At 43.3% G+C, this 19390-nt stretch overlaps 1 protein-coding gene across 2 annotated transcripts in view; it reads right to left on the reverse strand.

Moving 5' to 3' along the window:
• LOC139557651 (receptor-type tyrosine-protein phosphatase gamma-like) overlaps positions 1 to 19390 on the reverse strand; it is a 335846-nt gene that overhangs the window by 65592 nt on the left and 250864 nt on the right. For both annotated transcript variants that reach the window (XM_071372734.1, XM_071372725.1), the window contains exons 5-6: positions 16957 to 17052; positions 4099 to 4165 (exon numbers count right to left, since the gene is read on the reverse strand). In XM_071372734.1, coding sequence (XP_071228835.1) covers positions 4099 to 4165; positions 16957 to 17052 — 163 coding nt within the window. The remainder of the gene's footprint in view (positions 1 to 4098; positions 4166 to 16956; positions 17053 to 19390) is intronic.

The following is a 19390-nucleotide window of genomic DNA, read 5'->3' on the forward strand; positions in this document are numbered from 1 at the left end:
GAGACGCACAGGTGGCTTAGTGCGTGGTGCCGGAACTGGAGGCACTGGGCTGAAGACACGCACCATAGGAAGAGTGCGTGGAGGAGGAACAGGGCTCTGAAAACGCACTGGAAGCCTGGTGCGTGGTGTAGGCACTGGTGGTACTGGGCTGGGGCGGGGAGGTAGCGCCGGAAATACCGGACCGTGCAGGCGTACTGGCTCCCTTGAGCACTGAGCCTGCCCAACCTTACCTGGTTGTATGCTCCCCGTCGCCCTACCAGTGCGGGGAGGTGGAATAACCCGCACCGGGCTATGTAGGCGAACCGGGGACACCATGCGTAAGGCTGGTGCCATGTAAGCCGGCCCGAGGAGACGCACTGGTGGCCAGATGCGTTGGGCCTGCTTCATGACATCCGGCTCAATCCTCAATCTAGCCCGGCCGATACGAGGAGCTGGTATGTACCGCACCGGGCTATGCACACGTACAGGAGACACCGTGCGCTCTACTGCGTAACACGGTGTCTGCCCGTACTCCCGCTCTCCACGGTAAGCATGGGAAGTGGGCGCAGGTCTCCTACCTGCCCTTGCCACACTACCCTTTAGCCCCCCCCCAATACATTTTTGGGGTTTCTTCACGGTCTTCCAGCCACGCCTCCGTGCTGCCTCCTCATACCACCGATCTTGGGCTTTCGCTGACTCCATCTCCTCACGAGCGCGGCGATATTCCCCAATGTGAGCCCAGTGTCCTTTTCCCTCCAGTATTTCCTCCCATGTCCAGGATTCCTGTGTAGTGGGCCACTGCTCGTACTCACGCTGCTTGGTCCTGGTTTGGTGGGTGGTTCTGTAACGGGTGCTCTCCTCCTCTTCGTCTGAAGAGGAGAAGCGAGAAGGGTCGGACCAATACGCAGCGTTGTAATCCATAATGATTTATTAACAGAACGAATGAAACACGATAACACTTGAAAAGATTACAAAATAACAAAACGATGTAGACAGACCTGGACGTAAGAACTTACATGTAACACGAAGAACGCACGAACAGGGAAATGACTACATAAAAACCGAACGAACAAAATGAACAAACAAACCGAAACAGTCCCATATGGTGCAACATAGACAGACACTGACACAGGAGACAACCACCCACAAACAAACAATGTGACAACACCTACCTTAATATGATTCTCAATCAGAGGAGATGAAAACCACCTGCCTCTAATTGAGAACCATATTAGGTACCCAAACCAACATAGAAACAGAAAACATAGACTGCCCACCCAAACTCACGTCCTGACCAGCTAACACATACAAAAACTAACAGAAAACAGGTCAGGAACGTGACAGAACCAAGGTTAATATTCCTAAATTGGTATTTTAAAGTTAATATTGGCATAACTATTTGGCAATTCTATTGAAAAAAACTGGCATTGATGAAGCAAAGGTCAACCAGAAACATGGTCACCAAGGTACAACACAATAACCCACTCAAGAATAGAAGAATAAACTCTACAGCAGGGGTGTCAAACTTATTCCATGGAGGGCCAAGTGTCTGCTGGTTTTTGGTTAATCCTTCCAATTAATACCTACACAACTAGGTGAGGGGAGTTCTTTACTAAACAGTGACCTTCATTCCTCAATCAAGTGCAAGGGAGGTGCGAAAACCAGCAGGCACTCGAACCTCTATGGAATGAGTTTGACCGTGTGCTCTACAGGGTGATTTCTCATGAGAGCCCAGCAGCTTGCTATGCTTGTTTGAGGGCATTTGTTAAGGCTAGGCCTGGGCAGCTCCAGTCCTCGAGGCCTGATTGGTGTCACACTTTTTCCCCAGCCCCCGAGGACTGGAATTGCCCAGGCCTGTGTTAAACAAAGGTTTCATGTAAAATGCAACAAGCCGTGAACTACAAAGACCGCCAGCCAGTGTGGTGGTGCGTGTCCGCCAGACAAGACCAGACCCAGCCAGATGAGAGTGGAAATTTAAACAGCTCTCTCTCTTTCAAGTTCCTAGAACACTGAAGGGCAACTCCAGTCCTCGGGGGCCAGAGTGGTGTCACTGTTTCAGTTTCCACTAGATAGCACTACCACAAAGTCAAAATGGCCAATATCATAAAAATTCATGAAAACAAAAATGTAATATAAGGTTAACAGTGTGATTAAGGTTAGGGTTAAGGTTAGGTTTAAAATCACATTTTAAGAAGATACATTTTTGAAATAGGCAGAGTTTATGACTTTGTGGCTCTGGTAACTAGTGACGGTCCACTTTTTCCCCATCCCAAGCAAACACAGCTGATTAAGCTAATTGCATTTTAAATGGAAGATCATGATTCGTAGATTATTGGAGTCAGGTGTGTTAGCTGGGGCTAGGGAAAAAGTGTGACACCAATCAGGCCCCCGACGTACCCGGCTCCACGAGGGGGCTAAAGGGGGCTTCAGTTGAAACTTCTGCCCCCTCAGTTTTAGTTTTATGTCCTACTTATATTACGCTATACCACAATAAACATAAAGTTCAAATGCAGAAACTCAGAGATCACTGATTGCTTTTGAAGTGACAGGTTGGTGTGAAATATGTAGCATATCTCTGCTGTAAAATAGGGGCTTTCTAGCAGTCGTAGGGAGGCAGGAGGCAGGCAGGTAGCGGTGCAAATGAGATTGGAGATGTTGGTTAGAGCTGCCTTGCCCTATAAAAAAGACTCACTAAATTTGAGTTTGCTATTCACAAGAGGCATTGCCTGATATGAACCATGCCTCTAACAAAAGAGATCTCAGAAGACCTAAGATTAAGAATTGTTGACTTTCATAAAGCTGGAAAGGGTTACAAAAGTATCTCCAAAAGCCTTGATGTTCATCAGTCCACGGTAAGACAAATTGTCTATAAATGGAGAAAGTTCAGCACTGTTGCTACTCTCCCTAGGAGTGGCCGTCCTGCAAAGATGACTGCAAGAGCACAGTGCAGAATGCTCAATGAGGTTAAGAAGAATACTAGAGTATCAGCTAAAGACGTACAGAAATCGCTGGAAAATGCTTACATCTCTGTTGACGAGTCTACGATACGTAAAACACTAAACAAGAATGGTGTTCATGGGAGGACACCAAGAAAGAAGCCACTGCTGTCCAAAAAAAACATTGCTGCACGTCTAAAGTTCGCAAAAGTGCACCTGGATGTTCCACAGCGCTACTGGCAAAATGTTCTGTGGACAGATGAAACTACAGTTGAGTTGTTTGGAAGGAACACACAACATCAAAACCTCATCCCAACTGTAAAGTATGGTAGAGGGAGCATCATGGTTTGGGGCTGCTTTGCTGCCTCAGGGCCTGTACAGCTTGCTATCATCAACGGAAAAATATATTCCCAAGTTTATCAAGACATTTTGCAGGAGAATGTTAGGCTATCTTCCCGCCAATTGAAGCTCAACAGAAGTTAGGTGATGCAACAGGACAACGACCCAAAACACAGAAGTAAATCAACAACAGAATGGCTTCAACGGAAGAAAATACACCTTCTGAAGTGGCCCAGTCAGAGTCCTGACCTCAATTGAGATGCTGTGGCATGACCTCAAGTTAACAGTTCACACCAGACATCCCAAGAATATTGCTGAACTGAAACAGTTTTGTGAAGAGGAATGGTCCAAAATTCCTCCTGACCATTGTACAGGTCGGTTTGATCGCAACTACAGATGTATGGTTGAGGTTATTGCTGCCAATGCAAACCCCCCCAAAATGTTGCCCCCTTAGTCACTTTAAGCCTGAGATGATTCCATGAATACTTCATGTAACTACATGCTATGGTTGTGCCAACTTTTATAAAAGACTGTGTTCATTATTGTTTGAAAGGGGTGCATCAGGGATAAAAAGATAATTCTGCTTTAGGGGAGTGGTTTTTAAAACAACCTAGTTTCTTTTGTCTGTAGAAACTCCTGGGGGCAACCTGGGGTATGTTCTCTATAATTAGGTACTTGCAACAACAACAAACTACACAAACAGAAATGAAAAATGGCTGAGATATTGCAGCGTTACATGCAACTTTGGAAAAAATTATGTTGTGATCCTCAATGAACAAATGTTGTAGGCCAATGATTGGTGAATTCCCTCCTGGAATGATTGGGTGATGGATGTGTCACTCACCATGATGAACCACGCCCCTCAGGCCATGGATAATGGGGTCCACTGCTGGGTTGTCCTTCAGTCCCACCTGAGAACAGGAGAGGAGCAGGAGATACACATTAGAGTCTGGAAAACATGTAAGACATTGTGTAACACCTCTGATACTTCCACTGAGAGAGAGAGAGAGAGAGAGAGAGAGAGAGAGAGAGAGAGAGAGAGAGAGAGAGAGAGAAAGAGAGAGAGAGAGAGAGAGAGAGAGAGAGAGAGAGAGAGAGAGAGAGAGAGAGAGAGAGAGAGAGAGAGAGAGAGAGAGAGAGAGAGAGAGAGAGAGAGAGAGAGAGAGAGAGAGAGAGAGAGAGAGAGAGAGAGAGAGAGAGAGAGAGAGAGAGAGAGAGAGAGAGAGAGAGAGAGAGAGAGAGAGAGAGACTAAAATAATGATTTTCCAGAGAAGATCCAGATCTCAGGGAATTAGACCAAAGTTCTCAATTGGTACAAAATATATAGAGTACTGCACACACTACAATTACTTAGGTTTAAAAATAAGCTCAACTGGACACCTTAATGAGGCAGTGAATGAACTGAGAGAGAAAGCTCGCAGGGCATTCTACGCCATTAAAAAGCAAATTCAAATACCTATTAAAATTTGGCTAAAACTAATTGAATATGTCATTGAACCAATTGCACTTTATGGCAGCGAGGTGTGGGGTCCACTTGCAAAACAAGATTTCATCAAATGGGACAAACATCCCATTGAAACCCTGCATGCAGAGTTCTGTAAGATTCTCCTACATGTCCAGAGGAAAACTACAATAAAAACTCAAAAAAGACCAATTAAGTTTTGGAAACATCTAAAATACAGTGACCCCCTCTCATATCACTACCAAGCCCTGCAATGACAAGAGCTGAGCAAAGAAACGAGTCCCCTCATCCAGCTGGTCCTGGGGCTGAGTTCACAAACCTGTTCTACTAACACACTGAAGCCTCAGGACCAGAACATCCAATCAATCAGGATAAACCAAATTACAACACAGTCAAAACAAAACTACATTGCTTATTGGGAAACACAAGCACAAACACAAAGCAAAATGCAGTGCTATCTGGCCCTAAATCGACAGTACACCGTGGCTATGGTTACTGATCAAAACCTTAGAAAAACCTTGACAAAGTACAGGCTCAGTGAGCACAGCCTTGCCATTGAGAAGGGTAGACACAGGAAAACCTGGCTCCCTGTAGAGGAAAGACTGTGCAACCACTGCACAACAGCAGAACCTGAGACGGAGCTGCATTTCCTGACAAAATGTCAAAAATATAAAACAATTAGAGTGTCATTTCCCCAAATTTGAAACTATTATTCAAGGTTTCAAAGACCTCTCTGATGAGAATAGGCTACCCGTCCTGTTGGGGGAGGACGCAGATAGCTGTGGGTTGGCAGCGCACTACATTGCTGCCTGTCATAAGTTGAGGGACAGTGTCTGACAGACCAATCAACCTGCACATGTCTTCTACTGTATGTTTATTGTTATTGTTCAATGTATGGTTATTTTGACATTTGGTTATTGTTGTTACTGTTGTCCCGTTGACAATTTTGATTCTCATTTTTATATTGTAAATAAGCTTTGGCAATATGTACACTGTTACGTCATGCCAATAAAGCAAATTGAATTGAGAGAGAGAGTGAGTGTCTTGGTGATGGAAAATCAGAGTCAATCAGAGGTCTGTGACCTGAGCTGGAGGAGCAATACACAGGATGTCAACAGACTCTATACATACGTTGGTCCTACAGCTACACACTAGGGCTAACCCCAAATAGTCGATTGTTTGGTTGATAGGCTGTTGGTCGACCAATAATTTTTTAGGTCTAGCAGTAGAACATATATACAGTACCGGTCAAAAGTTTGGACACACCTACTCATTCCAGGGTTTTTCTTTATTTGTAATATTTTCAAAATTGTATAATAATAGTGAAGACATCAAAACTATGAAATAACACATACGGAATCATGTAGTAACCAGAAAAGTGTTAAACAAATCAAACAGCTTCATGAGGTAATCACCTGGAATGCATTTCAATTAACAGGTGTGCCTTCTTAAAAGTACATTTGTGGAATTTCTTTCCTTTTTAATGCGTTTGAGCCAATCAGCTGTGTTGTGACAAGGTAGCGGTGGTATACAGAAGATAACCTTATTTGGTAAAATACCAAGTCCATATTATGGCAAGAACAGCTCAAATAAGCAAAGAGAAACGACAGTCCATCATTACTTTAAGACATGAAGGTCAGTCAATCCGGAACATTTCAAGAATTTTTTAAGTTTCTTCAAGTGCAGGTGTAAAAACCATCAAGTGCTATGATGAAACTGGCTCTCATGAGGTCCGCCACAGAAAAGGAAGACCCAAAGTTACCTCTACTGCAGAGGATAAGTTCATTAAAGTTACCATCTTCAGAAATTGCAGCGCAAATAAATGCTTCACAGGGTTCAAGTAACAGACACATCTCAACATCAACTGTTCAGAGGAAACTGCGTGAATCAGGCCTCCATGGTCGAATTGCTGCAAAGAAACCACTACTAAAGGACACCAATAAGAAGAAGAGACTTGCTTGGGCCTAGAAACACGAGCAATGGACATTAGACCGGTGGAAATCTGTCCTTTGTTCATGAGCCCAAATTTTGATTTTTGGTTCCAACCGCTGTGTCTTTGTGAGACGCAGAGTAGGTGAATGGATGATATCCGCATGTGTGGTTCCCACAGTGAAGCATGGAGGAAGAAGTGTGATGGTGTGGGGGTGCTTTTCTGGTGACACTGTCTGTGATTTATTTAGAATTCAAGGCACACTTAACCAACATTGCTACCACAGCATTCTGCAGCGATACGCCATTAGTGGGACTATCATTTGTTTTTCAACAGGACAATGACCCAACACACCTCTGGGCTCTGTAAGGACTATTTGACCAAGAAGGAGAGTGATGGAGTGCTGCATCAGATGACCTGGCCCCCACAATCACCCAACCTCAACTCAGTTGACATGGTTTGGGATGAGTTGTACCATAGAGTGAATGAAAAGCAGCTAACAAGAGCTCAGCATATGTGGGAACTCCTTCAAGACTGTTGGAAAAGCATTCCAGGTGAAGCTGGTTGAGAGAATGCTAAGAGTGTGCAAAGCTGTCATCAAGGCAAAGGATGGCTATTTGAAGAATCTCAAATATAAAATATATTTTGATTTGTTTAACAGTTTTTGGTTTCTATATGATTCCATACGTGTTATTTCATAGTTTTGATGTCTTCAGTATTATTCTACAATGTAGAAAATAGTCAAAATAAAGAAAAACCCTTGAATGAGTAGGTGTGTCCAAACCTTTGACCCGTAGTGTATATATATATATATACACACACTATATATTATTATACTTTTTTTAGCCCCTTTTTTGCTCCAATTTTTGTGAATTCCAATTGATAGTTACAGTCTTGTCCCATCGCAGCAACTCCCATACGGACTCGGGAGAGTCGAAGGTCGAGAGCAATGCGTCCTCTGAAACACGACCATGCCAAGTTGCACTGCTTCTTGACACACTGCTCGCTTAACCCAGATCGGAGGAAACACCATCCAACTGGCGACTGTGTCAGGGTGCATGCGCCCAGCCTACCACAGGAGTTGCTAGAAAGCGATGGGACAAGGTCATTCCGGCCGGCCAAATCCTCCCCTAACCTGGACTACACTGGGCCAATTGTGCGCCGCCTCATGGGTCTCCCGATCGCGGCCGGCTACGACACAGCCCGGTCTCGAACCCGGATCTGTAGTGACGCCTATAGCACTGTGATGCAGTGCCTTAGACCGCTGCGCCACTCGGGAGATGCTCTGCTTTTTTGACACCACATTCCAAAAAGCAAGTCCTGTAGGCTCTAGTTTTGTCTTATCTTGATTACAGTTGTGTGGTCGAGAACTGCAAAGAAAGACCGAGTTAAGCTACTTCTGTGGCCAAGAACAGAGTGGCACTTCTTGGTTTTCGTTGTATTCAGAGGGCTAATATACTGTAAATACTTTGCATACCAATCTCCCTTGGCTAAGAGTTGAGGAGAGACTGACTGCATAACTACTTCTTTTTATAAGAAACATTAATGCATTAAGCTCTAACACACACACTTACCCCACCAGACATGCCACCAGGTTTTTTTTCACAGTCCACAAATCCAGAACAAATTCAAGAAAGCGTACAGTATTATATAAAGCCATTATTGCATGGAACTCCCTCCGATCTCATATTGCTCAAATAAACAGCAAACCTGGTTTAAAAAAACAGATAAAGCAACACCTCACGGCACAACACCTCTCCCCTATTTGACCTAGATTGTTTGTGTGTATGTATTGATATGTTGGCTACAGTATGTGTGCCTTTTTTAAACTGATGTAGTTCTGTCCTTGAGCTGTTTTTTTCTATTCATATTCTGTATTATGTCATGTTTCATGTTTTGTGTGGACCCCAGGAAGAGTAGCTTCTGCTTTCGCAACAGATAATGGGGATACTAATAAAATACCAAATACCAAATATTTCAGGCTCGTCATCTCCTGTCTGGACTACTGCAACTCGCTGTTGGCTGGGCTCCCCGCTTTTGCCATCAAACCCCTGCAACTTATCCAGATCGTTGCAGCCCACCTGGTTCTCAACCTTCCCAAGATTTCCCATTTCACCACGCTCCTCCGCACACTCCACTGGCTTCCAGTCAAAGCTCGTATCCATTACAAGACCATGGCGCTTGCCTACGGAGCAGCAAGAAGAACTGCTCTGCCCTACCTTCAGGCTATACTCAAACTCTACACCCCAACCCTGGTCTCTTGGCCCTCCCTCCCCTACAGGAGGGCAGCTCCCGCTCAGCCCAGCATATTTACTATGCCTGTGATATGTGGTTGTCTCACAAAGCTATCTTAATATGAATGCACTAACTGTAAAACGCTCTGGATAAGAGCTTCTGCTAAATGACAAACATTTTAAATGTAAATGTCAACGGTGTGAACAGAGTGCCCCATACTCAAAATCAAATCAAATGTGATTTGTCACATGTGCCGAACACAACAGGTGTAGACCTTAACGTGAAATGCTTACTTACAAGCCCTTAACCAACAATGCAGTTCAAGAAATGGAGTTAACTTCTTGCAACTATATGGGGTGCTGTTCCGCATTAGCATATTTGGGTCTCCAAATTAAACTGCCTCGTGCTAAATTCTTGATCGTACAATATGCATATTATTGTTATTATTGGATAGAAAACACCTTCTAGTTTCTATAGAAGTTGGAATTTTGTCTCTGAGTGGTACAGAACAATTTCTACAGCACTTTTCATGACAGGGTTCAGATTTCAGAAATTTTTACCTCTGATCTGGAGTCTGTTTTTAAGGCGACAGTGAATGCTATGAAGAAACCGACACTGCCTACGTCTTCCTCTGGGTGTCTGTACGTCATCACGTTTTGAATGAAATCGATGGGACATTCACAGCCATTATAAAAGACCAAAATGTATAGGGACCGCCCTTTCTCGTCGTGCGCCTGAAGCGTGAAGGCCATCGGACTTGCCTCGTTCCAAATCGTTGTCTAACCAGCAATATTTCTCCGGTCATGTTTTCAGTCGTTATAGTTGTTAAAAACATCATAACGTAGTTAATTTGAACCGTTTTATAGCAATTTATATCCGTTTAGTGCGATTTTGAGGAATTTATTTGTTGTGCACTCTGAAACTTTGGACACGTTTTGGGGTGTCGGTCGTTGGTGGTGGACATTTCGAAGGACAGAGGACATCTATCGACCAAAAGACGTTTATAACATAGAAAGGATACATTGCCCAAGAATATGATGGAAGAACAGCTCAAAGTAAGCAATATTTAATATGATAAATCGTGTTTCTGTCGAAATATTTTAAACGCATATTTCGCCATTTTGTTTGGTATAGCTTCACTTGGCGAACCCTGTATTGAAAAGTAAGGATAATTTTAAAAATGTAAATCAGCGGTTGCATTAAGAACTAATTTGTCTTTCGATTCCTGTCAACCCTGTATTTTTTAGTCAAGTATATGATTAGCTTTCAATTAAACTAGATCACTCTGATAGATGACGTCAGACATATTGAGGCTTGATTTCCTAGTATTTGTATTGTGTAACCACGGTTTTGTATGGCTAAATATGCACCTTTTCGAACAAACTGTATATGTATATTGTAAAATGATGTTACAGGAGTGTCATCGGAAGAATTCTGAGAAGGTTAGTGAAAAAATTAATATATTTTGGCGGTGATTACGTTATAGCGCTCTTTGGCTGGAATCGATGCTCTGGTAACGTTTGCACATGTGGTATGCTAACTTATCGATTTATTGTGTTTTCGCTGAAAAACGCTTAGAAAATCTGAAATATGGTCTGAAATCACAAGAACTGGGTCTTTCCATTGCTATGCTTTGTCTATTTTTATGAAATGTTTTATGATGAGTAAATTGGTCATACACGTTGCTCTATCTAGTAATTCTAGTCGATTTGTGATGGTCGGTGCAATTGTAAACTGTGATTTCTACCTGAAATATGCACTTTTTTCTAACAACACCTATCCTATACCATAAATATGTTATCAGACTGTCATCTGAAGAGGTTTTTTATAGGTTATTGGCTATCAATATCTTAGTTGAGCCGAATTGGTGATAGCACCTGAAGGAGTAAGAAACTGATGGAGTTAGAAAAGTGGTGTATTTTGCTAACGTGTTTAGCTAATAGATTTACATATTGTGTCTTCCCTGTAAAACATTTGAAAAATCTGAAATGGTGGCTTTATTCACAAGATGTGTATCTTTCATCTGGTGTCTTGGACTTGTGATTTAATGATATTTAGATGCTACTATCTACTTGTGAAGCTATGCTAGCTATGCTAATCAGTGTGTGGGGGGGGTGGGGGGTGATCCCGGACCCGGGGTAGAGGCTCGTGAAAGGTTAAGAAAATATTGACTAAATAAACAAAATTTTTAAAATGTAATAAAAAGTAACACAATAAAATAACAATAATGAAGCTATATACAGGGGGTACCGGTACCGAGTCAATGTGGGGGGTACAGGTTGGTAGAGGCAGTGGGGTTATGGTATGGGCAGGCATAAGATATGGACAATGAACACAATTGCATTTTATCAATGGCAATTTGAATGCACAGTGATACCTTGATGACATCCTGATGCCCATTGTCGTGCCATTCATTCGTCGCCATCACCTCATGTTTCAGCATGATAATGCACGACCCCATGTCGCAATGATCTGTACACAATTCCTTGAAGCTGAACAATTCCCAATTCTTCCATTACCTGCATACTCATCAGACATGTAACCTATTGAGCATGTTAGGGATGCTCTGGATCGACGTGTACGACAGCGTGTTCCAGTTCCTGACAATATCCAGCAACTTCGCACAGCCATTGAAGTGGAGTGGGACAACATTCCGAAGACCATAATCAACAGCCTAATCAACTTTATGCAAAGGAGATGTATCTTGCTGCATGAGGCAAATGGAGGTCACACTAGATACTGACTGGTTTTCTGATCCCACCCCCTTCCTTTTTCATTAAGGTATCTGTGACCAGCAGATGCAAATCTGTATTCCCAGTAATGTGAAATCCATAGATTAGGACCTAATGAATTTACTTCATTTCACAGATTTTATTATATGAACTGTAACTCAGTAAAATCTTTGAAATTGTTGCATGTTGCGTTTATAGTGTAGTATTAATTGATGATATGTGTTCATGACACTAGAAACATGAGTATCTAGTGGATAGACCATATGGTTCAAGATAAAATTGTGAAATTAATGAAAAAAGCATCTAATCAACAATGGGATTTGACGCCACGACACTGACAACAAATGCATATTGCCATAGTGAAATAAATAAATGTCCATAAAAAAAATGCTGAAATCCTCATTTTAAACACCAATTGTATTCACTAAGTTGATGGTTTATAATTAGGATAATGTTTTCATTCTATTTTTTTTTTTTTAACAATCCTTTATAATTATTTCATATATTTTACATGTGATAAGGCCACACAGAGGGCCAAAGATAATTAGACACCTGTGATAATCTGAATTACCCAAAATCGCCACTAGATGTCTTGTGATAGATTACATAACATCCTTGAAAGATACACAAATTCTGGTAGTTTACTGGTAAACTTTTAAAGTTTAAAGTAAAACACCCTCCCTTTTCAACCCTAATTGGGATAAAGCCCCACACTGAGCTTCAACACACTTCAATCAATGGTTTTCTTTCATTGTCTCCCTGCATTGAGAGACTAGGAAGACCCCTACTGTAGGACATCAATGTGAAAAGGATCAGAGAGTAACCACACAGTTTCAGGGGCAACCTTCACTGTTACCTTCCTTTCTTCCTAACCCTCCCATGGCACTCCTCTGTTGTTCAGTTACCCCCTGAGTCCAGGTCTATTCTTCAGCCACCTCCGTCACCACCTACTGTCTTCCTCTGTTCCTCTGTTTCCAGTCACCGTGTGAGGCATCGCACATCTACCACACTTCTTCGAGTTCTCTCCCACTGTCCCGCTATTCTTAAACACATCAAAGAAACGTGTTTCTGGTGGATGGCAGACCACAGAGAGTACTGAATGATTGTAGCAGCACTGGGGTTTTATTTAAGCAGAGCCCTGCGCTAAATCTTCCTACTTAAGATAGCCCTCTGCGAAGACAGACTGAGAGAGGAAGAGAGAGATGGCTTCAAAGATAGAGACAGGGGTGATAGGAAAAAAACAGGTAGGGAGGGAGGCAGAGAGAGAGCGATGGAGAGCGTGACCAAGGGAATTATAGTTTCATTATTAATGATTGTCTGTTAAACCCACAGCTCTGTCCCATGTGAACCTCCTCCATGGGGTCACACACTGTGTCTGTCTCTGCATTGCCAGTACCACAGCACAGTCCCTCTCTTCTCCCCACACAGGCAGCCTGACTCACCACACCACACTACAATGACACGGCAGAAAGATCAGGCCAGTGCCACGTGACATCTCATCTCTTTATCATCTATCCAACAGCACTGATTCTTTCTCCCTGACTTCTCTTTACTATCACCAGTCCAAAAGGCCTGTTGAATCTCTCTGTATCTCCTTACAGTCACATAAAACAGTGAAGTGAAGAATAAAGGGCAACTGAAAATGAAGCTACTGTACCTTCAAGAGACTCTTGGCTCATTGCACCATGAGGCTTTAATTGCAGTGCAGGCGAATCGGAGAGAGGGGATTGTTCGACAAACGAGGATATCTCTGCAATGTCAGAGAGCAGTTGAAACACCTGCGTTTGCCTTCCCAACGACGTGAGCGCTAAAGAATAGCTGTGTCACTTTCTCGCAAGTGTGCTTATTGCGTTTGGACCTTTATCATATCTATACATGTAAAAATAGCACCTATGATCAATTAAGAGGGAGAAGTCACACCTAATGAAGTAACAGAAACTTAATCTGCGCCGATATAAATGTAAAGAGCTCCATCTTGTTTCTGAGGACAGTGACGTCGGTGGCAGTCCATTCTTTAAGCTGAGAAATGTCCCTCTGTAACTAGGGCGACTGGTGTCACAGAGAGGAAGCAGAGACTAAGTGGCTAGGCCATCCCGCTTCATCAACAACAACCCTGGCTCGAGTGCCAAAGCATAATCTACCTGTACACTACAGTACCAGGCCTCACCTCCTCCTCAATTTACCACTTAACTAAGAAATGGCTAAATGCAACTACAGCAAATTACATTGAATTAATTTTGTTTCTCTGTTAAAAGCTAGAACTAATTTCTCCTCCAGTAGCAAGTACTCTGCTGAATTGGAAGCAGCACTGTAGGGTTTAGCACTGTTGGCAAATAGTGTAATTAACTTCATTTGGAGGTAATTGATTTAGTGAGAAATGGAGAGTCACCTAAATAGAAGACAAAAAACTCCTCCATCAACACATTTTCTATGGCTGCATCACATGTAAGACTGCCTCTCCTTAATGTACTGTACACCTTGGCTGAGTTGATCAGAAGTAAACGTCCTGTTACCATAGTAACTCCAGTGAGTAGTAAGCCTCTGTGAGCGATGCTGGGTCTGGTCTGCTCTACTCACACGTGTGTTTATCTGAATGACTGTATGGTGCATCACTGAGCATGTGGACTGTAAATAAGCCAATAAAACTCTAATGATAGACGTTTCTACTAAAATCTATTTCAATCAGGGGGCTGGGCACAGCACGAGAGTGGGCCGCAAAAGCAATGGAAGCCGCAGCCCTGAGCTCACACGAGACGATAGGGACAATTTGTCCTGTATGGCAACATACATCATTTAATTAATACATGCCACAGTGAGAGGAGAGCAATCTAATCACCACACACACACACACACAACACCTCACGGATCAACTCCTCCTTCCTATTTGACCTAGATAGTTTGTGTGTATGTATTGATATGTAGGCTATGTGTGCCTTTTTTAAATTGATGTAGTTCTGTCCTTGAGCTGTCCTTGTCTATTAATGTTCTGTATTATGTCATTTTCCATGCTTTGTGTGGACCCCAGGAAGAAGATCTGCTGCAACAGCTAATGGGGGATCCTAATAAAATACCAAATACCAAACACACACACGCTGACTGAGACACACACACAGATGTACACTGAGTGGAACACCTTCCTAATATTGAGTTGCATCCCCTTTTAACCTCAGAACAGCCTCAATTCGTCGGGTTATGGACTTTACAAGGTGTCGAAAGCGTTCCACAGGGATGTTGGCCCATGTTGACTCCAAAGCATCCCACAATTGTGCCAAGTTGGCTGGATGTCCATTGGGTGGAGAACCATTCTTGATACACACGGGAAACTGTTGAGCGTGAAAAACACAGCAGACTTGCCATTCTTAACCAGTGCACCTGGCACCTACTACCAAACTCCATACAAAGGCACTTCAATCTTTTGTCTTGCCCATTCACCCTCTGTATGACACACATACACAATCCATGTCTCAATTATCTCGAGACTTAAAATTACTTCTGTAACCTGTCTCCTCCCCTTCATCTACATTTACATTTACATTTAAGTCATTTAGCAGACGCTCTTATCCAGAGCGACTTACAAATTGGTGCATTCACCTTATGATATCCAGTGGAACAACCACTTTACAATAGTGCATCTAACTCTTTTAAGGGGGGCTCTTTTAAGGGGGGGGGTTAGAAGGATTACTTTATCCTATCCTAGGTATTCCTTAAAGAGGTGGGGTTTCAGGTGTCTCCGGAAGGTGGTGATTGACTCCGGAAGGTGGTGATCTACACTGCCTGAAGTGGATTTAATGAGTGACATCAATAAGGGATCATAACATTCACTTGGATTCACCTGCTCAGTCTATGTCATTGAAAGTTCATCATGTTTTGTACACTCAGCATATATACAGTACACACACATGAATATGACACTCCTTGAAGAGGTCACTTGATTGGTCAATTGCTGTAGTCATTTTATGAGCTGATTTATTCTCTGTAATCAGGCGAGGTTGCTATTAGTTAGTTGTTGTTTTTTAAGCGGCCTGATGGGGATGTGTAACTTGGCAGACAGAGGAGAGGAGCTTTACGGTTATCACCATAGAGGAATGCCTCACTTTTTAACAGGATACCTCTTCACGATAACCACCCCCGAGGGATACATCCACTCTCCAGGCCTGCCAGATACTGGCTCTCTGACAATCAGTTTGGTGGTTCACTGAGTGTGTGTGTGTGTGTGTGTGGTTGCACGTGTTTATTACTGTGTGATCTCGTTCAGGGGTACACACACTCCTCTATAGAAGACAACGTTTTGTCTGCTATCTTCAGGGGTTTAGGGAAAGTGTTCTGAAGCTGTGTGTGTGACATTAAGTCTTTCCATTTCCCTGTGCTCTGTATTCCACATGTTTACACATGCAGACACACACCCACCCACACAGGTGCAGGTTACTGTTTGAGAGAGGAGCAAGTGTTTGAGTTTGAGGAGATCAAAGATAGAAAAAATATATTATTAAGAGCGCACCCACAAATACTCATATTTGTATTAGAACAAATGCATAGGTGGAATCTCTGGAGACCCATACATACATACATACATACATCTCTGCCTAATTATTGAGGGCACAGCTCCAATTCAACCTCTGAGGTGTAGAGATGTGCATTATCTGATTCTTCATGGTAAAATAATGTGTGTGTGTGGGGGGGTGTTGCAGTGCTTGGTAGGAGAGACAGGGGGAGAGAGGGTGAGCGAGAGAGACAAAGGGAGAGGTTGAGAGAGAGAGATGGAGCAAGGGAGAGAGGGAGAGCAGGAAGACAGTCATTGTAATTCAGTGGACGCAAGTAAAGAATGCCCAATCTGGACCTAAGAGGACTGGAGGACCATGCAAACGTTGGTGTGCATGTGTTGGTGAGTGTGTATGTCTCTCGGTGTGTGTAAGGGTGTATTAAAGGAAAGGTAATGGGCCAAGTAAAAGCCCACTTACGCAATCGATGGCATCAAATGAACTTTTAATCCTGCCAATTCAGAGTGATGGAGTTGACAATGACCCCGCCCACTGCTAGCTCAACAGACCCACACACTCAGGCCAACCAACACTTATATCTCCACTTAAGACAATACAGACCCAAGTCAGTCGCACAGATAAACACAGTGCTCACGGACAACACAAGAAACACATTTATTTTCCAAGGTTATTAATGTGTTTCTTCCCCAGCAGTGATGGTAAAACAGTAATGTTGTGTTTCACTTCTGATATGTGCATTGATTTAGAGTGAGTCATTGTGTTGTTCCATGGGCCATATAGATTGCTATAGGGTCATCAAAACCCTATGAGTGAAAAGCCAGAAATACGAGACAAATGTTCTCACCTGAAAGAAGACCGACATCACTGCAATGATCCTCTTCTGACGTATTGCAGCACTGAGGCTGTCAAAGTCATCCGAGTTATACATGTAGATCTGCATCTATTAGGGAGAACGAGAGAAAGACAGGGAGAGAGAATGAGAGAAAGACAGGGAGAGAGAATGAGAGAAAGACAGGGAGAGAGAATGAGAGAAAGACAGGGAGAGAGAATGAGAGAAAGGCAGGGAGAGAGAACGAGAGAAAGGCAGGGAGAGAGAACGAGAGAAAGACAGGGAGAGAGAACGAGAGAAAGACAGGGAGAGAGAACGAGAGAAAGACAGGGAGAGAGAACGAGAGAAAGACAGGGAGAGAGAACGAGAGAAAGACAGGGAGAGAGAACGAGAGAAAGACAGGGAGAGAGAACGAGAGAAAGACAGGGAGAGAGAATTAAAGAGTTAGGTATCCATCTGTAAAACTTCAACTTCTCTCAAGGAATAGCTTGGATCTCCAAATTGCATCCTTAATGACTGTCTGCAGAGCCACAGAACATATAAATGGGAATGTGTTCTGCTCTCTGACTCCTCTCTCCTCTGTGGTGTTTCTCTGAATCCTTGAATAATACACCGCCCTGCACTGGTTGAGGGTGACTTCATACATTGGACTGATGTGTGGTGAGCTTTTAGCGGACAAATCGGCAGTAGAAGAAGCATCACCCAAGTGGGTGCTACACATCGATGGTGGAGGAGTCGTCCAGTAGGTACGAGAGAGCTGAGGAATGACGAGAACAATGTCTTGTCTGAGAACAACTCCAGCGAGCTAACTCCATCACCACCATCAATACCAACACTGTCCCTACCATCCAACTCAGCTGCCATCCAAGTCGGCTGCCAGCAGAATACCGGTAGATGCCTTCACCAAACGCAGGCACCCTCTGAAGCTAGAAACTTGATACTTGTTTGTTTTACGTTTCAAGCAATGTTCTATTATTTTTTTCTTTACTTGTATGTGTTGTGTACTGCAGTTCAGCTTTTAGCTGCCAAGTACGGCCTACATGTACAAATGAAATAAACTACTAGTACTACAAAAATATATATAATTAGGTCAAAGGTAATACATTGGTTATAGATAATTTACAGCTTATTTATTCCCATAGAGCTGCATAAAGACACCCTGGACCGTACATGGACCTTCCAGGGCTGAGCAGTGTCAATATGGGCTGTAAGTCATCCACTCTGCTCTCAGGCACAGACACACTGATCCAGACAGATAGAGGCCTAGTACTGTAGCTTAGTTAGCCTGCTGTTAACATAATCAGTATAAATAGCCCACTCAAGACTGGAAGGATGTACAGATAGCTTGTTAGATCCCCCCTTTCTATCTCTCTCTCTTTCATAAACACACACGCACATATAGCACAACCAACATGGTCCTCTCCATCAGGCCGGTTGTCATGGTGATATGCAGCAGGCAAAGCTCACTCACACATGCACGCACGCACGTGTAAAGGACGTCACACTGCTTGCTTAGCGAATACCACTTCCTCCCGATTCGGCACATACCTGTCTCAAACCCGGGACCTCTGCTTCACAAACACACGTGATCGTCCTCCCTCAAGCGCCTCTACCGATTGCGCCACAAGCTAGCTAATGAGGCGGCGCAAACATGGACATTTATGACTGAGGAGTACATTTTACATATCTCCATGTGCTACACACGGACGCACACACATACACACACACACAAACACACACACATCCGGTGGGAGGGATTAAGGATGTAGCGTGTGTCCTACTCAGAGATCAGGGTCTTTAATCAGGGAAGAGAGAGCCTTCAGCATATCCTAATATGTTACGGGAAGAACCAGCTTCCTCAAACACGATACACAACCACACAGCTACATCATCATCACCAGGATCTGTGTGTGTGTATTTCAGATGGGATCATCTCTCTCTAATATGATAAAGAACCACAGCGACACACACTCCATCATCATCAACTGTGCGTCAAAGAATCAGTATCATCACTAAATCAAGTGCGTGTTGTGGGACGTGTGTGAAGTGCGGTCCTTCACTGTAGGATTACAGGGTTTGTGTGTGTACATTTCAGCCTGGCAAGAATGAAATATATTTCCTCCTTATTGTTTAAGATGACAAGTTGAATGCAATGCCTCAATGTAGCAAGACACACACACCTGCACACACACGCACGCACATACACACACAAACACGCACGCACGTCAGGCCCCTCTCTCATTCCCCACGGTCTATCGTGTGAAGGTGAAGCTCCCTTCTTCTGGAGTGTGTGTGTTTACATGAAAGCTGTGGAGATAAATGCTGTAGGGGAACACATTCTGTGCCTGCCAAAATCCATTTTCTCACAATATCAACATCGTCAATATTATTCCAGTTGCATTTTCCACGCTTCTGTAATCCTTACATAAAGCAGGGTGCATAGCCTCCT

The sequence above is a fragment of the Salvelinus alpinus genome, chromosome 2, assembly GCF_045679555.1.
Source record: "Salvelinus alpinus chromosome 2, SLU_Salpinus.1, whole genome shotgun sequence".
Taxonomy (NCBI): Eukaryota; Metazoa; Chordata; class Actinopteri; order Salmoniformes; family Salmonidae; genus Salvelinus; species Salvelinus alpinus.